Below are 19,562 nucleotides of genomic sequence, written 5' to 3'. Positions count from 1 at the left end.
TTTACCTTAAACAAGGAGTCTGGCTGCTCTACTAGCAATCATGCCTGTAACTTGGTTATAACACAGTGTTATTCTAGAAAGTGAATTGCTTGACAATAGCTACCAAACAACAAAGAAAGTAGAATTATCCAACAGTTGAGTCATATCTTCAGTAGCCAGCACAAGTAAACAACTCTTTTCATTGGGTGCTAGAATATATTACTCAGGTTTCCGGACTGGACTGTCTCATTATGCCTTGTGCACAATGGTGAATTGTAAAGTAACACTTCCCTACATTCTGATAATTTCCCAGGATGAAAATACTAGATAGCTGCTATGCAAGCCTCCTACGTATTTTTTCAGAGGTGGTCCTATCTATTTTTTGAACTCCATTCATATAGAGTAAGGTAAAAGTAAAGGTATCCCCTGTGCAAGCACCAGGTCATGTCTGACCCTTGGGGTGATTCCCTCCAGCGTTTTCATGGCAGACTCAATACAGAGTGGTTTGCCATTCCCTTCCCCAGCCATTACCGTTTTACCCCCCAGCAAGCTGGGTACTCACTTTACCGACCTCGGAAGGATGGAAGGCTGAGTCAACCTGGAGCCGGCTGCTGGGATGGAACTCCCAGCCTCATGGGCAGAGCTTCAGACTGCATGTCTGCTGCCTTACCACTCGGCGCCACAAGAGGCTCTCTTCATATAGAGTACACCCAGGCTAATTAAAATGCCAAAAAAGTCCCATGGCAAGTGCCTACAGCTGTGCCACAGTATCCAGTACGTCCAAAAAAAAAAAGTTACTTATCGGTACCTCTGAAGCCTTTGTACAAGCTCTGTCACCATGGTATCTGAAATGCCCGGACATGCTTCTTCAGCTAAATAAATAGCCTCTCTCAGTTCTTCTATGGATCCCATGTTTCCCCCACATGCTTCGCTCCTTTCTTTCAGCTTAAAAGAAAAATCAAGATTGCATTAGCTATGTCACTCTGAAGTACATATGCAATACAAACGTTTTTAAGGGGGCATTCACTGAATGCTAGGACACACCATCACATGAACCCAGCTAAGATAAATGCAATTCTCTGACAGCACCTTCTGCAGGAGTTAGTGAGAATTGGGTGCTATTGGGTGCAATTATGCAAAGGATCATGCATGTTACGCAGCCATGGGCAACAGGGCACTTTGCTTCCTGATCTGCAGCTCCCCTCCTGTCCTTCCCTATACCTCATTTCCCTGTCCTGGTGGCTTTTGGAGAACTTGAGGAAGTGACAAAAATGGAGTCTAAGGCAGTGCAAAGGCTGTTATGCCAAAAGGGACAGTCCTTAAACTAGATTTGACTGAAAGAAACAGGCCTAGTCAGTTACTGGAATTGTTAGTCTGCACAGGGCTTTAACAATCACACATCAAAACTTGTAACATCAAGTACAGGGCCGAAATATGCAGCAAGCAAAAGTTGCACGTTTCCATATTGTTTCTTCATGAGGAAAGATACTCTATTATTCCTGGCCCATTCCTTGGCCAAGACCACACCCAACAACTACACCCAACAAAGGCAAGCAACATATGGAGAGGTGATAGCCTTTGATCTCTCTACCAGCAACACTTTGGTTTCTCTTTGTAAAGTACACTGAATTCTAGGGGATTCATTGGCTGTTTTGACAAAGGATTATCATTGGCTGTATCTGATTGTGACACAGATGTAACAGAACTGATTTTTGCTATATATTTCCTGTCATGTAAGAAGATCATAGTTTGACGAAGGGTGCTTGCACTCGAAAGCTCACGTCTTGACGAGTCGACTGAAGATGGCGCCATAAAAAGCTGGACTTCTGTTCAGCTCTTCAGCCATGCCGAGGGTCAGGGGCTTTTGCACCTGGCTGACCTGAGCAGATACGCAAATCTGCTCGCCGGTCGCCCCAGGAACCGGGAACGGCATCCTGAGGGTCCTACAGATCCGTGGGGAGATAGGAGGACCGAACTCCCCGGATTAATAGCGGCCTGAGCTCAAGGTCACGATGGCGTCCTTGTTGCAAACAACTTTACAAGCTTGAAACGACCAGCTGACCCTACATTCTTCCCTGACCATCTTTTATCAGCGCTGACAGAAGCTGAAGTCTGCAACAGTAAGAATTGAAAGCTTTCTGGCTCTTCCCTTTCTTTTTCCACAAGCTCTTCTCCCCCCCCCCCCCTTCCTCAACCAATTTACAAGTGAATTCCTTCTTTCGCCGAGTGAGAGACTCCCAGCTAATTATACCCACTAACCAAACAAAGAAAGTGCTTTGAAGTTTTGTTGAAAAAAGTTCAGTGGGGGTAACTGACTTGATACGGAGATCGACAAACAGATAATTTGGGATCGCCCGTGCTCCCGCGAGACTGTACGAGACTTTCTGTTTCTAATTTGTGACTGCCTGGAACTATGGAGAAATTAACTAAGGCACAGCTTTTCCATTTGTTATGCGAAGGGAACTCAAAGATACTAAAAGCAGTCAATAAGCTGGAAAAGGAAATCCGTGGGATTAAGGGGGAGCTTTTGGACGGAGAGAGAACAGCTGATACAGCTCTGCCAATAATAAATCAAACGAAAACTCAATGTTTGGAAGTTAATCAACAGGAGAGAGAGAGAACCAGAGATGTAAAAACCCAGAGTACCTTTGAAGAACCTGGGAAAACAGATTCAAGTAAGGAAAGCACCGAAAACCTGGAAGTCTATTTAGAACAGGAAATGACTTGGATCAGCAAAATAAAAAGAGTCTATTCAAAAGCGACAGCAACCAGGAAGCTATCAGGAGATATTCCTGTGCGACCAGAGGAAGAGATCCAGATTGATAAAGTCAGAGCCAACTCAAAGGCGACTGGCAGCAAGAATCAAGTAAGAGATTCCTCTGGCCCTGGCAGAAGGACAATCAGAAACACTCTACTATGGGAAAAAACACAATTTCATTTTCTGCGACCACCTGAAGGATGAGTTGAACAATGGAGTATTCTCCTGACTTCCTGGGGGAAAGACAGCAGAACTTTTAGGACAGGACCAATATATGAAGGGAACTGACTTTATATCATCTAAGACAATAATAGAATATATCCTTATAATAGATTATACTCTCATATGTATCAACAACTACTTTGCTAAGAAAGATGGTAATAACTCCTAGATCAGGATTAATATGCGATGGGAATTGAATATGTATGTCAATATGTATGCTAAAAGTGGATGACAAACCATACTTCATAGGCATTAATATCATTTAAGATAATAACAGAATGTATTCTTATAACAGATCATACTCTCATATGTATTAACAATCACTTGGCTAAGAAAAATGGTAAAAACTTCTAGATTAGGAATAATATGTGATGGGAACTGAATATGTATGTTAAAAGAGATGGCAAACCATATCAGCTGGTTGCTTTTTCTTCTCAATTTTTCTGTAAATGCTTTATATAATAATAAACAAAATTATTAAAAAAAAAGAAAAGAAAGAAAGCTCACGTCTTGATTAAATCTCCTCCCCAACTTTGAGTACGGGAGTACAAATTGCACTAAAGCAACTAACACAACAAGAACTCTGACCTTCTCTCCCAAGCTCTAGAGTAGCGATCCCCAACCTGTGGGTTGCGGACCACATGTGGTCCTTTGACTAATTGGAAGTGGGCCCTGAAGGACACCTTCTCCCCCCTCTCCCTGGCCCTTTATTTCATCCCCCCCAGCCCTTTACAACACACTTCATTGTTGTGGCGTGTCTGTATCTTATTTTGAAGGGATGTTTAAACATTACCATAGCGATCAGAGAGCGCTAGGGAAGTGGTTGAGAGTAGAGGAGTAAACTACCCCCCCCCACCAGGCCTCAGTAAAAGGCGTTGAGTGGTCCCCGGCGTTGAGTGGTCCCCGGTGATAAAAAGGTTGGGGACCACTGTTCTAGAGGGTAGGGAAGGTTCACCACTGGAACTGTGTCATACTGCCCTCCCCCCCTTCCCCAGGGCTATTCTGCCACAAAGCAAGCAAGGATGGGAAGAACAGAAAAAGAGCTCAAAGCACTGGACTATGCTGGGAGAACTCTTCTCTCCACCACACATGGGTCCAGACCCTATTAATAGCACCTTCTTTCCAGCTCCCAACTGCCATCTACAAGCCCCTTGGAGGGACTACAGCAAGGCAGTCAACTGAGAAGCTCAAGAACCTAAGAACATTTTCTCTAAACTTTCATTGCATTGGCTCTCAAAGTGGCTGGCCAGGAAATTGAAGGACAGGACAAAAAGCAAGTAATGTTTCCCTATCAAGAGAAGCACAACTTTTTACTATGGCGATTACTCCTATGGCTGTCTGCTGACTTTAAAGAGTTAAGGCCAGCAGAGGCAGGCAGGCACACACACACACACGCACACACACACACACACACACACACACCCACGCACATGCACACACACACACACACACCGGCTGTGCTGTGTTTGCCCTGGGAAGTGGGCAGGCTCCAAGTCTGACAACTATTTAAATCTCTTCATGCTGGAACTATCAGAACACAGTTTTCTCCACTTACTTTAATATCTCATCATCAGATTAAAACGTATTGGATTCATTTGCTTGCATCTTCCATCATCTCTATACAGCCCTAAGATGAGATAACATGAAGCCAATGACAGCTTACCTCTGTGAATAACGGCGATATAATTGTAGATAAGCATCGAGACAAAGGCCGCCTTTGAATAGTATTTTCCTTTAAGAAAGAAAAAGATCCACAATAAATGGAGTAAAAATGCTTTCGCTTTTTGCCAGAAGAAGTGTTTAAACACTAGAAATTCTATGCGGTGCTTACAAATAACTACCAAACCCATTACCATTTAATATGTTGAGGGGAAATTAGATTTCTAAGAAGGTTACGTTACAAAAGAGAGAGAGAGAGAGCGCTGTTATTTTAAATCATCATCACACTTAACTATATTCCAAAATTATTAGTACATCAAGTACGTATTATCAGGAAAATTCAATGAAAGAAACTGTTACCTGGTGGAAATGTAGGAAAGGGTTATTTTACTATTAATAAGAATGAAACAAAAGCAAGCTGCTCCAGGAATATCTGCAGCCTACGTGTAACTGGGCCCCCAAGTAAGTATGGGGCAGCCCACGACAACTGTGCCACTGGTGCCGCACCTTGATGTGGCTCCAGGGGCAGCCAACCTGGTATGTTTTGCTAGCCTAGGAATATATACATGCACCAGTAGCAGGTGAGGCATTGCACAAAGCTGTTACGTGGCCCAGATTTGAGAACATGCTCGAGGCAGGATTGAGAGCACCTTTATCTAATAAACACCCTAAATACATTTCAGCCACCACTACTTAAGTGCAATCTACTGCGTCTGTCCTTGGATCCCAGGAATAAAAAGAGGGGGGGGGGGAGGTTTTACACAGTGTCAAGTCAATCACAATGAAAAATACCATGTAATGGAAACAAATAAACGAGGATTTTCTTTTGCAAAAAGTAAGTCTTCGTTTCTTATTTATGACTAGAAGTGTCTTTAGAACGCACACAGCGTTTTGACTCTGAAAACCTTCATCCGTTTGGAAAAATTTTTCATCCACCTCATGCATCAAAAACAAATATAATTAAATCACTGGCCACACGGAACCTTTTCGGCAGTTTCCATTTCATTGCAACAATGAGCTTCACATTCCTGGCTGAGCTACAATGAGATCAGGCATCCCTACTAGGGTTGGGCGCTTCGGCGTCTGAAGCGGCCGGTCTCTCCCGGCACAGCTAGCGCCCCAGTGAGGGGGGGGGGAGGCGCAGGCATCAATGTGCCGGTGGGCGCACAAATGCAGGTGCGGAGCTCTGCGCTTGCGTGTGTGCGCTCGGTGGCGCGCTGATGCCCGCGCCTCCACTCTGTGGTGCAGCACTGCCTGCACCGGGAGAGACCGGCCACTTCGGGCGCCGAAACACCCAACCCTAATATGTTCCTATTCAGTTTAATAGACTGCACCTTGAAATTAAATGCTAGAATTCTGACAGTTACACAGTCTGCGTGAACCAGAACAAAAGTCATCAAAAACTTATTTGTTAATTTTTCACTTCTACTTTCTCGCAATTTTCACCTTGTTTCTCTCCCATTCGTGTAGCTGAGTAGCTCCATTCTCCAGTTTCTTGGGGTCTTTCTCACGCATGGTGAATATCCAGCCGCCTGAATCATTACCACCTGAGGCTTGGCCATCTGTTTCTCTTCAGCAAATAAAGTTCATGAGTTATTACTAAATTTGCATTCAGATGATTAATAGCAGCTGATGATGCAAGGCTTGTAGTCTCCACGCTGAGTACTTTAAGCGTCAGAACATTTTCAAATTATCTTAAAACTAAAGGTCATTTGGAAACAGGCTTCCAGCATTTAGGAGTCTGGAATACTTTCTTTAATTCCAATTACATATCTTCTCATGGCTCATTTCTACCTTCACACACTTCTTCAGCATGCAACAACGTTTAACTTTTTAAAGAGACAATTTTCATCCCTTCCCGCTATTTGAGGACCGCAGCTTCAGCATCCTCCTGAGCTAAGGGGAAATTCAAGTCTCTAAGAGTCTCTGATCCAACAGTCCCTACACCGGGGGGCAGGGAGGGGCTACTTATTTCAGGGACCTCCTTCCCAAGTTCCAAATCAGCCCCAACAGTCTCTTATCGGAAGCTCTCTTTGATTTTATTTTATTTATTATATTTATATACCGCCCTCCCCGGAGGTGGAGGTGAACAACCTTATAATAATAAATAACTAATAGTTGTAACCATATAACATTAGATTAATAACTCCAACAATGCTACTATGCTGCTTTTCAGTCATTTAATCTTGAATATACCCTGTCGCCCGCTAACCTTGCCCACCTTTTCTGAAATAGCCCCTTCCCGTCATTTTACTTACCCATCTGAATCTTCAGAGCTGGAGTTATCATGGTTCTGCTCAGCCTTCCACCTTTTATGCCTATCAATGAGATCCGTCAAATAAGAGGTTTTCTTTGCATTGCGTATTATAAATTTGTGCTTCAGCAATTCTTTTGCTGTGGGTCTCTTAAAAGACAAAAAATAAGTTGCTTTACTAAATACTGTTCAGTTCATTTACAGGGATTATACTAGGAGAGAAAAAAAATGAAGACTCCCGAAGGTGTAAACCAGTGATTCTCAACCTTGGGGTCCCAACCCCACATGGGATCACCTAGCCCCTTCCACGGGGTCGCCAGGACAGGTTGTTGTTGTTGACACCGGAGCCATGGCACTGGCCGCCTCCATATCTGCACACCTGCATGCACTGCTCCTGCCACAGCTGGGGTTGCAGCGTTACAGCGGTTAAGAACCACTGGTCTAAACACACAACTATTTATATACTCATCAACACTTCCTCCAAGGGCCATGCTTTAATTCCTCAGTTGCTAATCAAAACTGTCTTTTTCCTACTTATAGAAGCAGCCATCTCAGGAAGGGTCAAGAACAAGGGTAGGCCTGCGTATAGCAAGTTGAGGAAATCCAGACTAGAGGTGACTGGTGTATGGATAACTGTAGCCAGGTGGTCCAGGGACAGGCAGGACACTAGCCTCACCTGGCAAAGATGGAAAAAAAGGCAGACTACCTTGATGACCTGGGCCTCCATAGAGAGGGAAGCATCCAGAATCACCCACAAGTTCCTAGTCGAGAACAAGATGTTAACCTAGTCAGGGTGGGCAAAAGCATTTCCTGCTCCGCCCCTTTTTGACCCAGCCACAGGACCTTTGGCTTGGAGGGGTTGAGTTTCAGGTGACTCTGCTCCAACCATCCAGCTACAGCTTCCAAACATCTGTCAAATGTATCGGGGGGGGGGGGGGGGCTAACAACTCATGTTTGATCATATCAAACTTGGCTGACAGATATAATATCCCAAGGACAGTCAAACCACCCCTATCCAGCTGGTGATGGAGATAATCTGTCAAGACAACCAGCACTGTCTCCACTGGCTGGCCAGGACAGAAACCTGAATGGTATGGACTGAGCCCTGAAGTTTCCTTCAACAACATCAGTAGCTGGTCCACGGCAGCCCTTTAAACCACCTTACCCAGAAATGCAAGATGCAAGAATGGGTAGTATTTTACTGGGTCCCACAGATCCAGCATTGATTTTTTCAGTAAGGGATGGACCACTGCCCCTTCAGCACCCCTGGGAACTCCCCAAAAGACAGGGAGAGGTTGCCAATCTCCCTCAAGGTTGTGTGATCTTATGCTGTTCAACTAATTATTGTATGCCCATGTATCCACTGTATGCTTATATTCTTAAAAAAAGGGGGGGGTGTTGCAGAATAAAATACTTGTTTTTTTGTCTTCTACTGATGCACAATATATACACAATCATTCTAATAGAATATTGATATGTAAGCCACCATTAGGAGCTCTGGTTCTGCAGGGGGAAAGGCACACTTACAAAGCTTGGGTCCTTGTTCAAGCAGGCTTCAACAAACTCTTTCAGCGGTTTGCTGTAGTTCCCTTCCAATGTTGGCGGATTGTTCTTTGGGATCAGGAATAAAACTTTCATCGGATGCAGTTCTGAATGAGGCGGTTCCCCTTTTGCAAGTTCTATGGCTGTTATGCCCAGTGACCAAATATCTGCCTGGAATACAACACAATCATATCGTAAGAGCAATGGAAAAGAGAAGAGCCAGCTGCTGAAGACCTTTGTTTTACTGCCATGTAAAGGAAGCCTAAACTCTCCTCTGCACCCTACTTTTATGTATTCAGAGTAAAGCAACGTACAGATTAAATGTAGGCAACATATATGTTTACAACATGTTATATCTCTGGGAGAACAGAGATTACTAGGGTAACTGGGCATGCGCAAGAGCTATAATGGACCCAGAACAAGAGGAAGACAGTAATCAAAAAACAACTTATACAAATCTCAACTGGGCAGAATACAACATGGGATGAACGGGAGCTTCTGGTACTATCTAAATGTTTCGGGCAGCCCAATGCCGATCTTACCTTTGAGTCGTATGCTGACTGCTTTATTACTTCTGGTGCCATCCAAAATGGTGTTCCTACAAAAGTGTTCCGCTTTATTTGTGTATCCGTAAGTTGTCCCGCTACACCAAAGTCTGCTAGTTTTACTTCTCCTTGTTCGGAAAGCAGCACATTAGCAGCTAGAAAATATTAAGACGTTGGCAGTGTGAGCATTTGGCCGAAGACACCTAAAACACTGATGAGTAAGTGAGAAGATAATAGCAAGAAAAGCAGCTCCATAAGCTGCCTGCCTCAACTAATACCACCTACAAAGCCCCCGTCAGGACTGGGGAGATCAGTCGATGCTATGGCCCCACAGGGAAGACTTCCAGGTTTCCTTCATATTCAAACCAAGCCCCTGATGTGCATATTCAGCAATGTACTTGGAAAGCATTGCACAGACACTGTAGTCAAGAACATAAAATGCTGGGAAACAAGTGGTAAGTTTGAGCTAAAAGATGCCCACCTATACCTAGATCAGGAATTCCAATCTTGGAGATAATTAAATAATAGGGAGATCTCCAGGTTCCTTTGGCATTCATACCCCCAAGTGCTCAATTTGGTTCTGTAATCATTTAGATGTGGAAAGAGAAGCCAATCAACTATTTATTGCAGGGGTAGTCAAACTGTGGCCCTCCAGATGTCCATGAACTACAATTCCCAAGAGCTCCTGCCTTGTAGTCCATGGACATCTAGAGGGCCACAGTTTGACTACCCCTGATTTATTGAGTGAATCAAAATGACTGTGACTGGAAACACCAAAGAAATCTGAAGGACTGTAGAATCTCTAGTCATATCTAAGATTCAGATGGGTAACCATGTTGGTCTGATGCTACAGAAAAGTTCCAATGATACCTCTAAGACCAACAAAATATAATTTTGGTTATAAAACTTATACTCAGAATTAAAATTGGTTGGTCTTCAAGATTCTGAATCTAAGCTACTGAATTTATTTTATTTTTTTATAGACAGGCTAACTAAGCATCTAGATCATTTACTTTGATGGAAATTGTATAAGAATATAAACTGAAGGCACAGATATGCAACAGATTTAAATTAATTATCAAAGGGGTGAGGAAGGAGAGTATATTTAATGGATGATTAATTGTGTATGTCTCTCTCTATATCAGGCTTTCTCAAACAGGGTCTCGTGACATTTTCTGAATGGGTGGGAATTAATTAATTTTTAATATATTTAAAAAATGTGTTAAACATTTAACAGATGATATGATCATATATTATTATTATTTATTCAATTTATATTCCGAAGGCCAAGGCAGGTTACATGAAAGCATACCCTATTAAAAAACCCCTCCCCTAAAACCAACAATCCCAATCAAAGCATCAAGATAGCAAAGTCCTCCCTCCTCCCCACCCCCCACAGTCAACCATCAGAGATGGTCATGCTGATGGCCCTCCCGTCCCCAAATGGCCAATGATGGGCCTGCAGGGAATGATAAGGGAAGGGACCTCAGGTGGACACGTACACAGCTATGCTTCCCAACCATATTCTGCATGATTATGCCAATCCTGGGGTTTCCTGAAGCCTGAAGAATGTTTCAGGGGGCTCTCAACATTAAAAATATATAGTTGATTTATTAATCTTTTTGTTCCTATGACATTAACTGGATACAACATGATGGCCAAAAGTTGTAGGATTTTTTATTTGAACTGTTTCAAATCCCTGATTACAGAAATTGACAAGGTAAAATGAAGTTAATAAGTGAATGAAGACAAACTGAATAAATGAATAAATAGATGATCTTCTCACATAAAGTAAGATTAGTACTTAAATTTAATGACAGATTTTGGTAGGAAATAAAAATACGGAAAAGAGTAAAAAGTGATCAAACTGAAGGAAAGATAAGATATGAAAAGAACGCTGAGAATTATTTCAAAATCAGGAAACATTTAACAAATGCAGAAGGTTCCCAAACATTACCTTTAATATCTCTATGTATTTTCTTTTCAGAATGCAAGTAATCAAGTCCTTTCAGAATTTCTCTCAATATAGTAGCAATCTGGATTTCATCAAGAGAGCCAGGCTCTAACTAGAAAAACAATAAAAATTATAAACACCACAAAACCTAGAAAATAATAAATTCTAAATGCCATTTATTTATTTGTTTATTTATTTATTTATATTATTATTATCAATCAATAATCAATTTTTTTACACTGCCTCTCGCCTATAGGACATTACAACATGTTAAAAATACATAACTCCATATATCCTTAAATATATAATTGAAAAAAATAATCATTAAAATACCCAGTTCTCTGCCTATCAGCTAGTCCCTTCCCATTCTTCTCCCATTGTATCCTTCCCTGCCTGTTGGATAAGGAAGAACTGCAAGGATTGTAGGGAGGCCTTTTCAATAAGTTGCCCTGGCCTCATAGACATGGTGGAAGAGTGCTTCATGGTTCTACTGGAGCCATTCAGTCATGGCCTCTAGACACCAGGCTAACATAACTGGGGTGTATCTGACTGGCAAGAAATTTCAGGTGTGAGACTAGGTGACTGTTGGCAAAGTCTTGCGGATCAAGCTATGGTTTCTTCAGCAGGGGCAGATCAAGCTATGTTTTTTTTCAGCTCTGTCTCCTTCAGTCTCCCCAGGAAAGTCCAAGAGATCAGGAACAGATTTATAATCTCCCAGAGGGGCTTTCCAAACCTCTCATTACTAATCTGTTAGTGGTCCCTGGCCCCAGAGAGGTACACCTGGCTTTGACCCAGGCCAGGGCTTTCTCAGTCCTGGCCTCAACCTGGTGGAATGAGCTCCCGGGAGAGTTGAGGATCATGATGGAGCTGTCAAAGTTCCGCAGGGCCTACAAAACGGAGCTCTTTCACCAGGTCTTTGAGGCTGGATCTTTTAAGATGAGTGCCCCTCCCCCAGGCTATGCTATATCATCGGGCGAACACCTTTGTGGATGACCGCAGGGTGTTTAGAGGGATTTTCTGCCATCTTGAGATCTGTGGTTTTTAAAGGATTTGGGGTTTTATCGGGTATTATTATGTAATCTGCCTTGAGTCCAAGAAGGAAGGCAAACTATAATTTAATTATAAATAAAATAAACATTCAGTTGGCAGTTAAGGGTCTAACATTTTATGCTAGTAATCCCCAAAAGTTTAAAGCTTCTGTTCAAAACATAGGCAAAGAGGGCCACACAGGCCCCCTCAGGGCAATGCATAAATATTGGAGTATTTGAGATATTAGGCATCTACTTCCCAACAGCAAGTGCAGAAGAGCTGTCGCGTACCGCTCACCCCACTCTGAGATGAAAAGCCCAGAACAGAGATTCTTGCTCCAGGCCCTTTAGAAATAGGACAAAGTAAAACAAGAATCCAGCCTAACATTAAGGTGCTGGTAACCATCAGGCTCAAAAAATGAATGCAGCTGTGAGATCTGCATATATCATATATTTATCATAAATATTGGCCAGAGAATCTTCTTATTTCCTGGTTTTCTGCTTATGGACATTCAGTGTTGCATGCGTAGTGGGCAGGCATTAACTCTAACTCAAACATTGTGTGTCAGTAACTTTCTTCCATTTACAGAACAAGCTGAAAGTCAATTTCAGTCAATTTCTCACAAACCATTTTGTTCAGTGCAAAGGATTGATTCTCTCACTAAGCAATTGATTCTCTCACTAAGTAAGGCCCCTCTGTCAGATATTTTTCCAAAGATCCAACTGCCAAGTCACTGGGGGAATTATGTTCCTTAATGACACTGGAAAATTATGTTCCTAATAATTTCAGGTGTAGCCACGTTGGTTTGAAGCAGCAGAACAAAGGTGTCAGGAGCACCTTTAAGACCAACAAAATTTTATTCAAGGAGTAAGTTCTCATGTGCAAGCACACTGCTTCAGATCTGAAGGTGCCACTGGGCTCAAACTTTGTTCCTCTTCCTAATCATTGTTCCTAATAATTGGCAAAGCAAAGGCAATTGGAAGGAAGAGGACAGACATGAAAAGAACCAATTTTTTAGAGAACTACTTTTATGTGTTACTTCCCGCTTAATGGACAATGGTCTTTTCAGTACCTAGTATACAGTTAACTGTATTTTGCATACATACATCCGGGATACAGCACAATCTAAGCTGAAACACATAAGATTCTCTATTTGCATAAGATCTGGTGCAACACTTTTAACACTTCCCCCGCTGCTTTTGGTTCTATTCAGGCACACCCCGAGCCCTGAACCCAAATTTCCCAGTTTGTGCCAATCCTTATTCTTCTTTAGTACCAATAGCAACTGCTAGAAGAGCCTCCTAGCTGAACTACCTTTACTGTTCCTAGTGATCCATGTCTATATGGGTCCATTTTTAAATTTGGGGAGCAAAACTACTGTTATCTCAGGTAAGTACTATCTTCTGCAGACAGATGCTTAGTATCCTCTGCTCTAGTCTCCTATCTGGCCCCAGCAATTTTCTCCACAATTTCTGTGACTTGTACTTTCATGTGAATGAGTATTATGGTACACATACATATTCTTTCACCCAATTCCTTTCTCAATATACGTTGGAATGCAACTGCTAGAATTAGTTTCTTACTTCCCTGGATAGAAAAACTCAAAATCCAATAAACAGGTGAATGTAAACTATCATAACAGAGGTGTGTGTGCAAGCCACGGCATATGTGCCAAAGTGTAGCATGCCATTCCATTTTTCTCAGAATGTGGAGCCGATTCTATTCCTAATACTGATGCTGGGGACAATGGAAAGGAAGACTTATATCCATCCTTGCCAGAGAGTTGAATGCACTGGCAGAGGCACTCAGCTTGCTTCTAGTATGTCTCTCTATTACTCTTTTGCAGGAGAGTAGTAGTTTTATGTAACATTTCTTTTTCTTTTGCATTCAGACCAAAATGCTTGTCGCCACCAATATTAAATGGTGTTATGGCAAAACATACTAAAATGTATTAAAATTCAAATTTCCAATAGATGCTGATAAGTTATTGGGAATATGACCGAATAAACTACCAAAAGTTCTGGAAGAGAAATTCAAATATAATGTGACAGCAGTTAGAACTGTCTATGCAGTAAGACAAAAAAGCAATGCATGTCCAAGCTTAGTCAAAACTTGAGGAAAGATGGACAAATTATGAAATCAGAAGTCAAATTTATACTAGACATATTTTAAAAGAATACATGATCTCATACAGAATTAGAAGTTGAATAAGAACATATCATTGACCTGGATTTTTTCCAGTATTTAATATATGATGAATTATTGTTCTGAATCATTAGGTGCTAATGTTTTTGATTACAGTTTAAATTAAAGTGGGAAAATGGATATGCAAATGCAACAAGTTTTAAGAAGCAGTGTTATATTCGTATATACTGTTCAAATCTTTTGTAAAAAACTAATTATTAAGATTTGGATGATGAGGTGACAGGGAGAATTAAGTAAAGTTTTAGATGAAGAGTCATCAGGGAGAACATTTCTGCCTGTGAAATTATTTTGTATTATATATTATATTGTGTAGTTGAAATCTATAATATTTTTCTTATATAACTTCCTTTTCTGTTTGTCTTTTTGCTTTCTAAAAACGAATAGTGTTATTGACTCTAAAGTGAGCAATGTATTTTTGAAGGTTGCAAGCGTAGTATTTTATTCCCTTTTGTGAATCTTAAATTCTACCCTAATGCTCCTCTCCCTGCCCAGAACAACAATTGTACATTCAGATGAGTGTAACTGTATTAATTTTATTAATAAAAGCTGCTTACTTACTAGATCAAGAGCCGAACCTCCACCAAGGTATTCCATGATAATCCATAATTTTGTATCCTATGAAAATAAAATTGCATCTAAATAGTGACAAACTATAAGAACTCTTCACTATCAAATAACTTTTTGCTATATAAGCTGCAGGTTTCATATAACACTTGTGTTTAAGTATGCATTCTAAACACAAATAAATGAAAAACAGGTTAATTAACAGGACACACTTGATATACAAATAATATCACAAATAGCATGTATTTTCCTTGATATTACAAGACATCCAGAAGTTTTGATGTTTTTCATGAAACAGTATACTATTAGACACTCAATTATACTTGGCCTCGTGAAGTTCTCCCCCCCTTTCCCTCCTCCTTCCTAACACAAAAACATGAATCTCCCAACCCTTCACTAGTACAATAATAAATCTTCATTTGGTATCAGAAATCCCGTATTCCTGTGACTTAATCTCTTTGATTGCTTCTTGGATCCAAAGCAAAATGCAACTCCATGGGACCAGCAGAACTCCTCTTTTTCAAAACTCTGCAACAACTCCCATCATCACTGGACTCACGTATACAATGAGATCTTCAAACACAGTTTGTAATGAAGTATGACACTGCTGATAAAAGGCAAAAAGTTTGCATCGACGGCACATGCCCACAGACAGCGGTATATAAATCAAATTAATAAATATATAATGGACAAAGGGTCTGTTTGGTTTGTGATATGATTTCTCAATTAAATCTTATTTACTGATGGAAGTTTACTTCTAAAAAAAATACTCATCTGCAGGTTGGGATCAATTTGTTTCAGGCTGATTTATACAAGCATTCCCAACACGTACTTACTGAAGTTTCATGCCTTTGAAAAGCTATCACAGATTAGTTACCAGGAGCAGAGCTTTATCACTTAGCCAACACAGTATCAGCCAACACACAGCAGAGGTTATTTACAACTGATAACTTTACCTCAGCTGACCCTGCAAATATCCAACCAGCTTTTCAATTAATCCAAGTCAGAAAATGAAGACAGAGATCTAAATCTAGGAAGGCAAAGCCTGGTAATTAGACTACTCAGTGTATTTTGAGAACTTCAGCCTTTAGTGCAGACTTTCAGAGTAACAAAGTTATCAGAAGCGCTCTACACTATTCTCAAAGACTGCCTGAAGGAAGGCCCCAAGGGTAGCCTCCCAATAAGCCAAGAGAGAAATTAGAACATTGAGATAAATGCGGACTAATACATCGGAATTTCCGCTGGCTTTCCTACACTCAATTAGCCATCATCAGAGGAATGATATTCTAACATATTGTACCCCTTCTCTTTTTTGGGATAAGATACAGCGCTCGGCAAAGCGGGTTTTTTGGGGCGGGGCGGGGGGTAATTAATACATTTAATTCATTTTGAGGTTTAAGGTTTTATATTTAAATTTTTGTAAAAATTTTAATTGTGTGATTTTATATGTTATAACCTGCCCTGAGCGTTCAGAGAAAGGTAGGCTAGAAATAAATAAATAAATAAATAAATAAATAAATAAATAAATAAATAAATAAATAAATAATTTTTTCACGACCAAGAAGTTCTAACAGGGGAGAAGAGACCATCTTCTTATTTTTTAAAAAACTACCAGTTCCCTCAGGCAATCTATATAAGAACATTTATTTATTCATTTATGTTTTTATACTGTCCCTTCCATACAGCTCTGGGCATTTTACATAGAACATGATAACAAATATAACAAACGTCAACTAGAACAATATTTCAACTGGAACAGTAACTTTGACAGAACCCTTAGGTAGGTCAGATTATTCAGGGATGGAAGGGGGTGTCTGACGTGGGACCAGCAGAAGTTGGTTCGGTTGGCCTCATGCAAATGGTGGAGGAGCTCCCTTTTGCAGGCCCTGTGAAATTGTGGGAGTTCGGGCAGAGCCCTAATCTCTTCAGGGAGCTCGGGGGCCAGGACAAAGAAGGCTCTGGCCCTTGTTGAGATCGAACGTGCTTCTTTGGGGCTAGGGATCATCAGCCAGTTGGAGGTGGCGGAGTGTAAGACTCTTCTGGGGGTATAGGTAGGGAGGCGGTCTCTTAGGTATACTGGGCCCAGATCACATACAGCCTTGAAGTTAAGTACCAAAACCTTAAACTTAATCCGGAATTCAACTGGGAGCCAGCTCTTGCAACCTCAAGAAGATCTGCAGGACAGCTTGCAAAAATATATCAAAATATCAGAACAAAATGACAGATCAAGAGCACAGAAATCAAATCCCAGATCAAATAGAGTAACAGTAGGCAACACACTATGTAACAACCAGAAATCTGAATTTCAAAACATCTAAACAAAACTGTTTTTGAACTGCTGGTAGGATCCTGACAAAAAGAAAAGGACATTTCATAGCCACAATGCTGCTGATATTGACTTCCCTCCTTCTCATATAGAATGTCCCTACTTGTTATACAAAAATATCTTTTTACTTCAAGGTTTGGGCTCACAAAACATCCAAACTTAGTTTTGAAAGTTTTTCTCTCACCTAGCGGAAGTCAGGCGGGAAAAGGGAATTCTGTGGTTCCTAAGTACCAATCATCAATTCTTTGGAAATGTTAAGAGCCATCTTGGCTGAAGACAATAAAATGGCCAGAACACTGTAATGTCTAAAACAGCCTTTCTCAACTTTTTTACCATTTAGAAACCCCTGAAACATTTTTCAGGCTTCTAAATAACCCCAAAGTGGACTGATGGTACAGAATATGGTTGGAAAGCACAGCTGTGTACATAAGCACTTGGAGCCCCCCCTTCCCACCCCCTCCAGGCTCATAATTGGCCATGCCAGGGGTAGATCGACCATATATCGAACAAATATAAATATATACATTAAAATTAATTAACTTCCACCCATTCAGGAAACCCTTCCAGGGCTGTCAAGAAACCCCAGGGTTTTCCAAAACCTGGTTGAGAAAGCCTGGTCTAAAATAAAAAACTTGCCTTAGAATAAGATCAGCTAAGTCACGTATACAGTGTAAAGGTAAAGGTAAAGGTATCCCCTGTGCAAGCACCAGGTCATGTCTGACCCTTGGGGTGACGCCCTCCAGCGTTTTCATGGCAGACTCATGGTGGTTTGCCAGTGCCTTCCCCAGTCATGACCGTTTACCCCCCAGCAAGCTGGGTACTCATTTTACCGACCTCGGAAGGATGGAAGGCTGAGTCAACCTTGAGCCGGCTGCTGGGATTGAACTCCCAGCCTTATGGGCAAAGCTTTCAGATGGCTGCCTTACCACTCTGCGCCACAAGAGGCTCTACGTATACAGTGAGTGATAGGCAAATGACACCAGCTTGGGGCCAGGACTGAAAAGGCCCTGGTCAAAGCCAGGCATGCTTCTTGTGGGCCAGGGATCACCAACAAGTTCATACCCGTATAGTAAAGAGCCTTTCAGGGGCATAGGGAAATAGGCAGTCCCACAGGTATGTTAGGCCCAGATGGCAAATGGCCTAGAAGGTCAATACCAAAACCTTGAATTTGATCCAGGGCGCAACTAGCAAGCAATGCAGCTGCCTCAGCTCTGGCTGGATGTGGGCCCCCTACACAGCTAGCACCAAAGATCATCCATCAGAGTGCCCAGCATTGTTTCCATCTGGTGGCCGGATGAAAGTCTGACTGATATAAGTCGAGCAACGAACCTTCCCCCAAGAATGCCAGGAGCTGGTCCACAGCAGCCCTTTCAACAATCTCACTCATAAACGCAAGATGCAAGACTGGGCAATAGTTGACCGGGTTCCATGGGCCCAGCATTGTTTTTTGCAGTAATAGGAGGATCACTGCCTCCTTCAGTGCCCCTGGGAACTCTCCGGATGACAGAAAGAGGTTGACAATATCCCTCAATATCCGTTGGTCACTTGTTTTAAGCACCTAAGATGGACAGAGATCAAGGGGGCAAGTAGTCGCCCTCACCAACCCTAGTAACACGTCTACTTCAATTACAGAGAGCCGCCTGAAGCCATCAAACATTATTCCCTGCAACAGCTACAAAGCCTCCAGTTCCCTTTCTGTCTCCAGCATGGCGGGTAGGTCCCTGTGGATTTGACAAGACTTTGTCCGGAAAGAACCTTGCTAATACTTCAGAGCTCAAATTCAATTGACTAGAATTTTCACGCCCCTCCTCAAGGGTGGTGAGAGATTGAACTACCCTAAACAACTGTGTCAGGCAAGAGCTCACAGATGCTATGGAAGTGGCAAAAAACTCCCATTTTGCCACCTTCACTGCCATCTCATACGCTTTCATAAGCATGTGGTAGGATGTTCTTGCAGCTTCATTATAAGCCTTCCTCCACACTCACTCTAGCTATCTCAGTTCCCTCTTCCTCTCCTGCAGTTCCGTGGTATACCACAGAGCAAGTCTGAGATGACAGTGGAAAAATAGCAGGAGATGCAGGCCGCATGCGGATCCTTAAAATGACAATGTAGAAAGAGAAATGGGGAGTACAGGCCCTTCTGGTAGGTAATTCCTAAAGCAATCAGTTGGTGGCAGTAGTGATAGAAAAAACCACACCAAGGGTCAGATGAGCCAAGACAGTAGTATGTCACTAGGCAAAGACTCAGGACAGGAGATAGATGCTAGATACTTCAGAGGGCAGAATGGAGCAGTGCTTACTGGTCATCATGGCTGTTCTGCGACACTTGTAGATGGATCTTTAGAGTTGCATGTCTTGAGTATAAATATTTTGCGAGTACTACTTTATTAACCCACAATATCATGGTATTCTATAAGCCTCTAAAGAAAGGAAAGAGCCTGGAAATTATCCAACAAGGAAATTGCAATTTAAAAATAATTAAAGTTATCCAAATAATTAAAGTTACCTAAACATATTGATGGTGC

The 19,562-nt window shown here is 41.7% G+C and overlaps 1 protein-coding gene across 1 annotated transcript in view; it reads right to left on the bottom strand.

The window, feature by feature from the left end:
- STK24 (serine/threonine kinase 24) overlaps positions 1-19,562 on the bottom strand; it is a 41,233-nt gene that overhangs the window by 6,497 nt on the left and 15,174 nt on the right. The window contains exons 3-10 of the mRNA XM_077343851.1: positions 14,706-14,762; positions 10,917-11,025; positions 8,957-9,114; positions 8,400-8,585; positions 6,877-7,022; positions 6,065-6,188; positions 4,623-4,691; positions 788-924 (exon numbers count right to left, since the gene is read on the bottom strand). Coding sequence (XP_077199966.1) covers positions 788-924; positions 4,623-4,691; positions 6,065-6,188; positions 6,877-7,022; positions 8,400-8,585; positions 8,957-9,114; positions 10,917-11,025; positions 14,706-14,762 — 986 coding nt within the window. The remainder of the gene's footprint in view (positions 1-787; positions 925-4,622; positions 4,692-6,064; positions 6,189-6,876; positions 7,023-8,399; positions 8,586-8,956; positions 9,115-10,916; positions 11,026-14,705; positions 14,763-19,562) is intronic.

This window comes from Paroedura picta, chromosome 6 (genome assembly GCF_049243985.1).
Source record: "Paroedura picta isolate Pp20150507F chromosome 6, Ppicta_v3.0, whole genome shotgun sequence".
Taxonomy (NCBI): domain Eukaryota; kingdom Metazoa; phylum Chordata; class Lepidosauria; order Squamata; family Gekkonidae; genus Paroedura; species Paroedura picta.
Note: the sequence above shows the minus strand (reverse complement) of the source record. Positions and strands in the feature narration are given on the sequence as shown.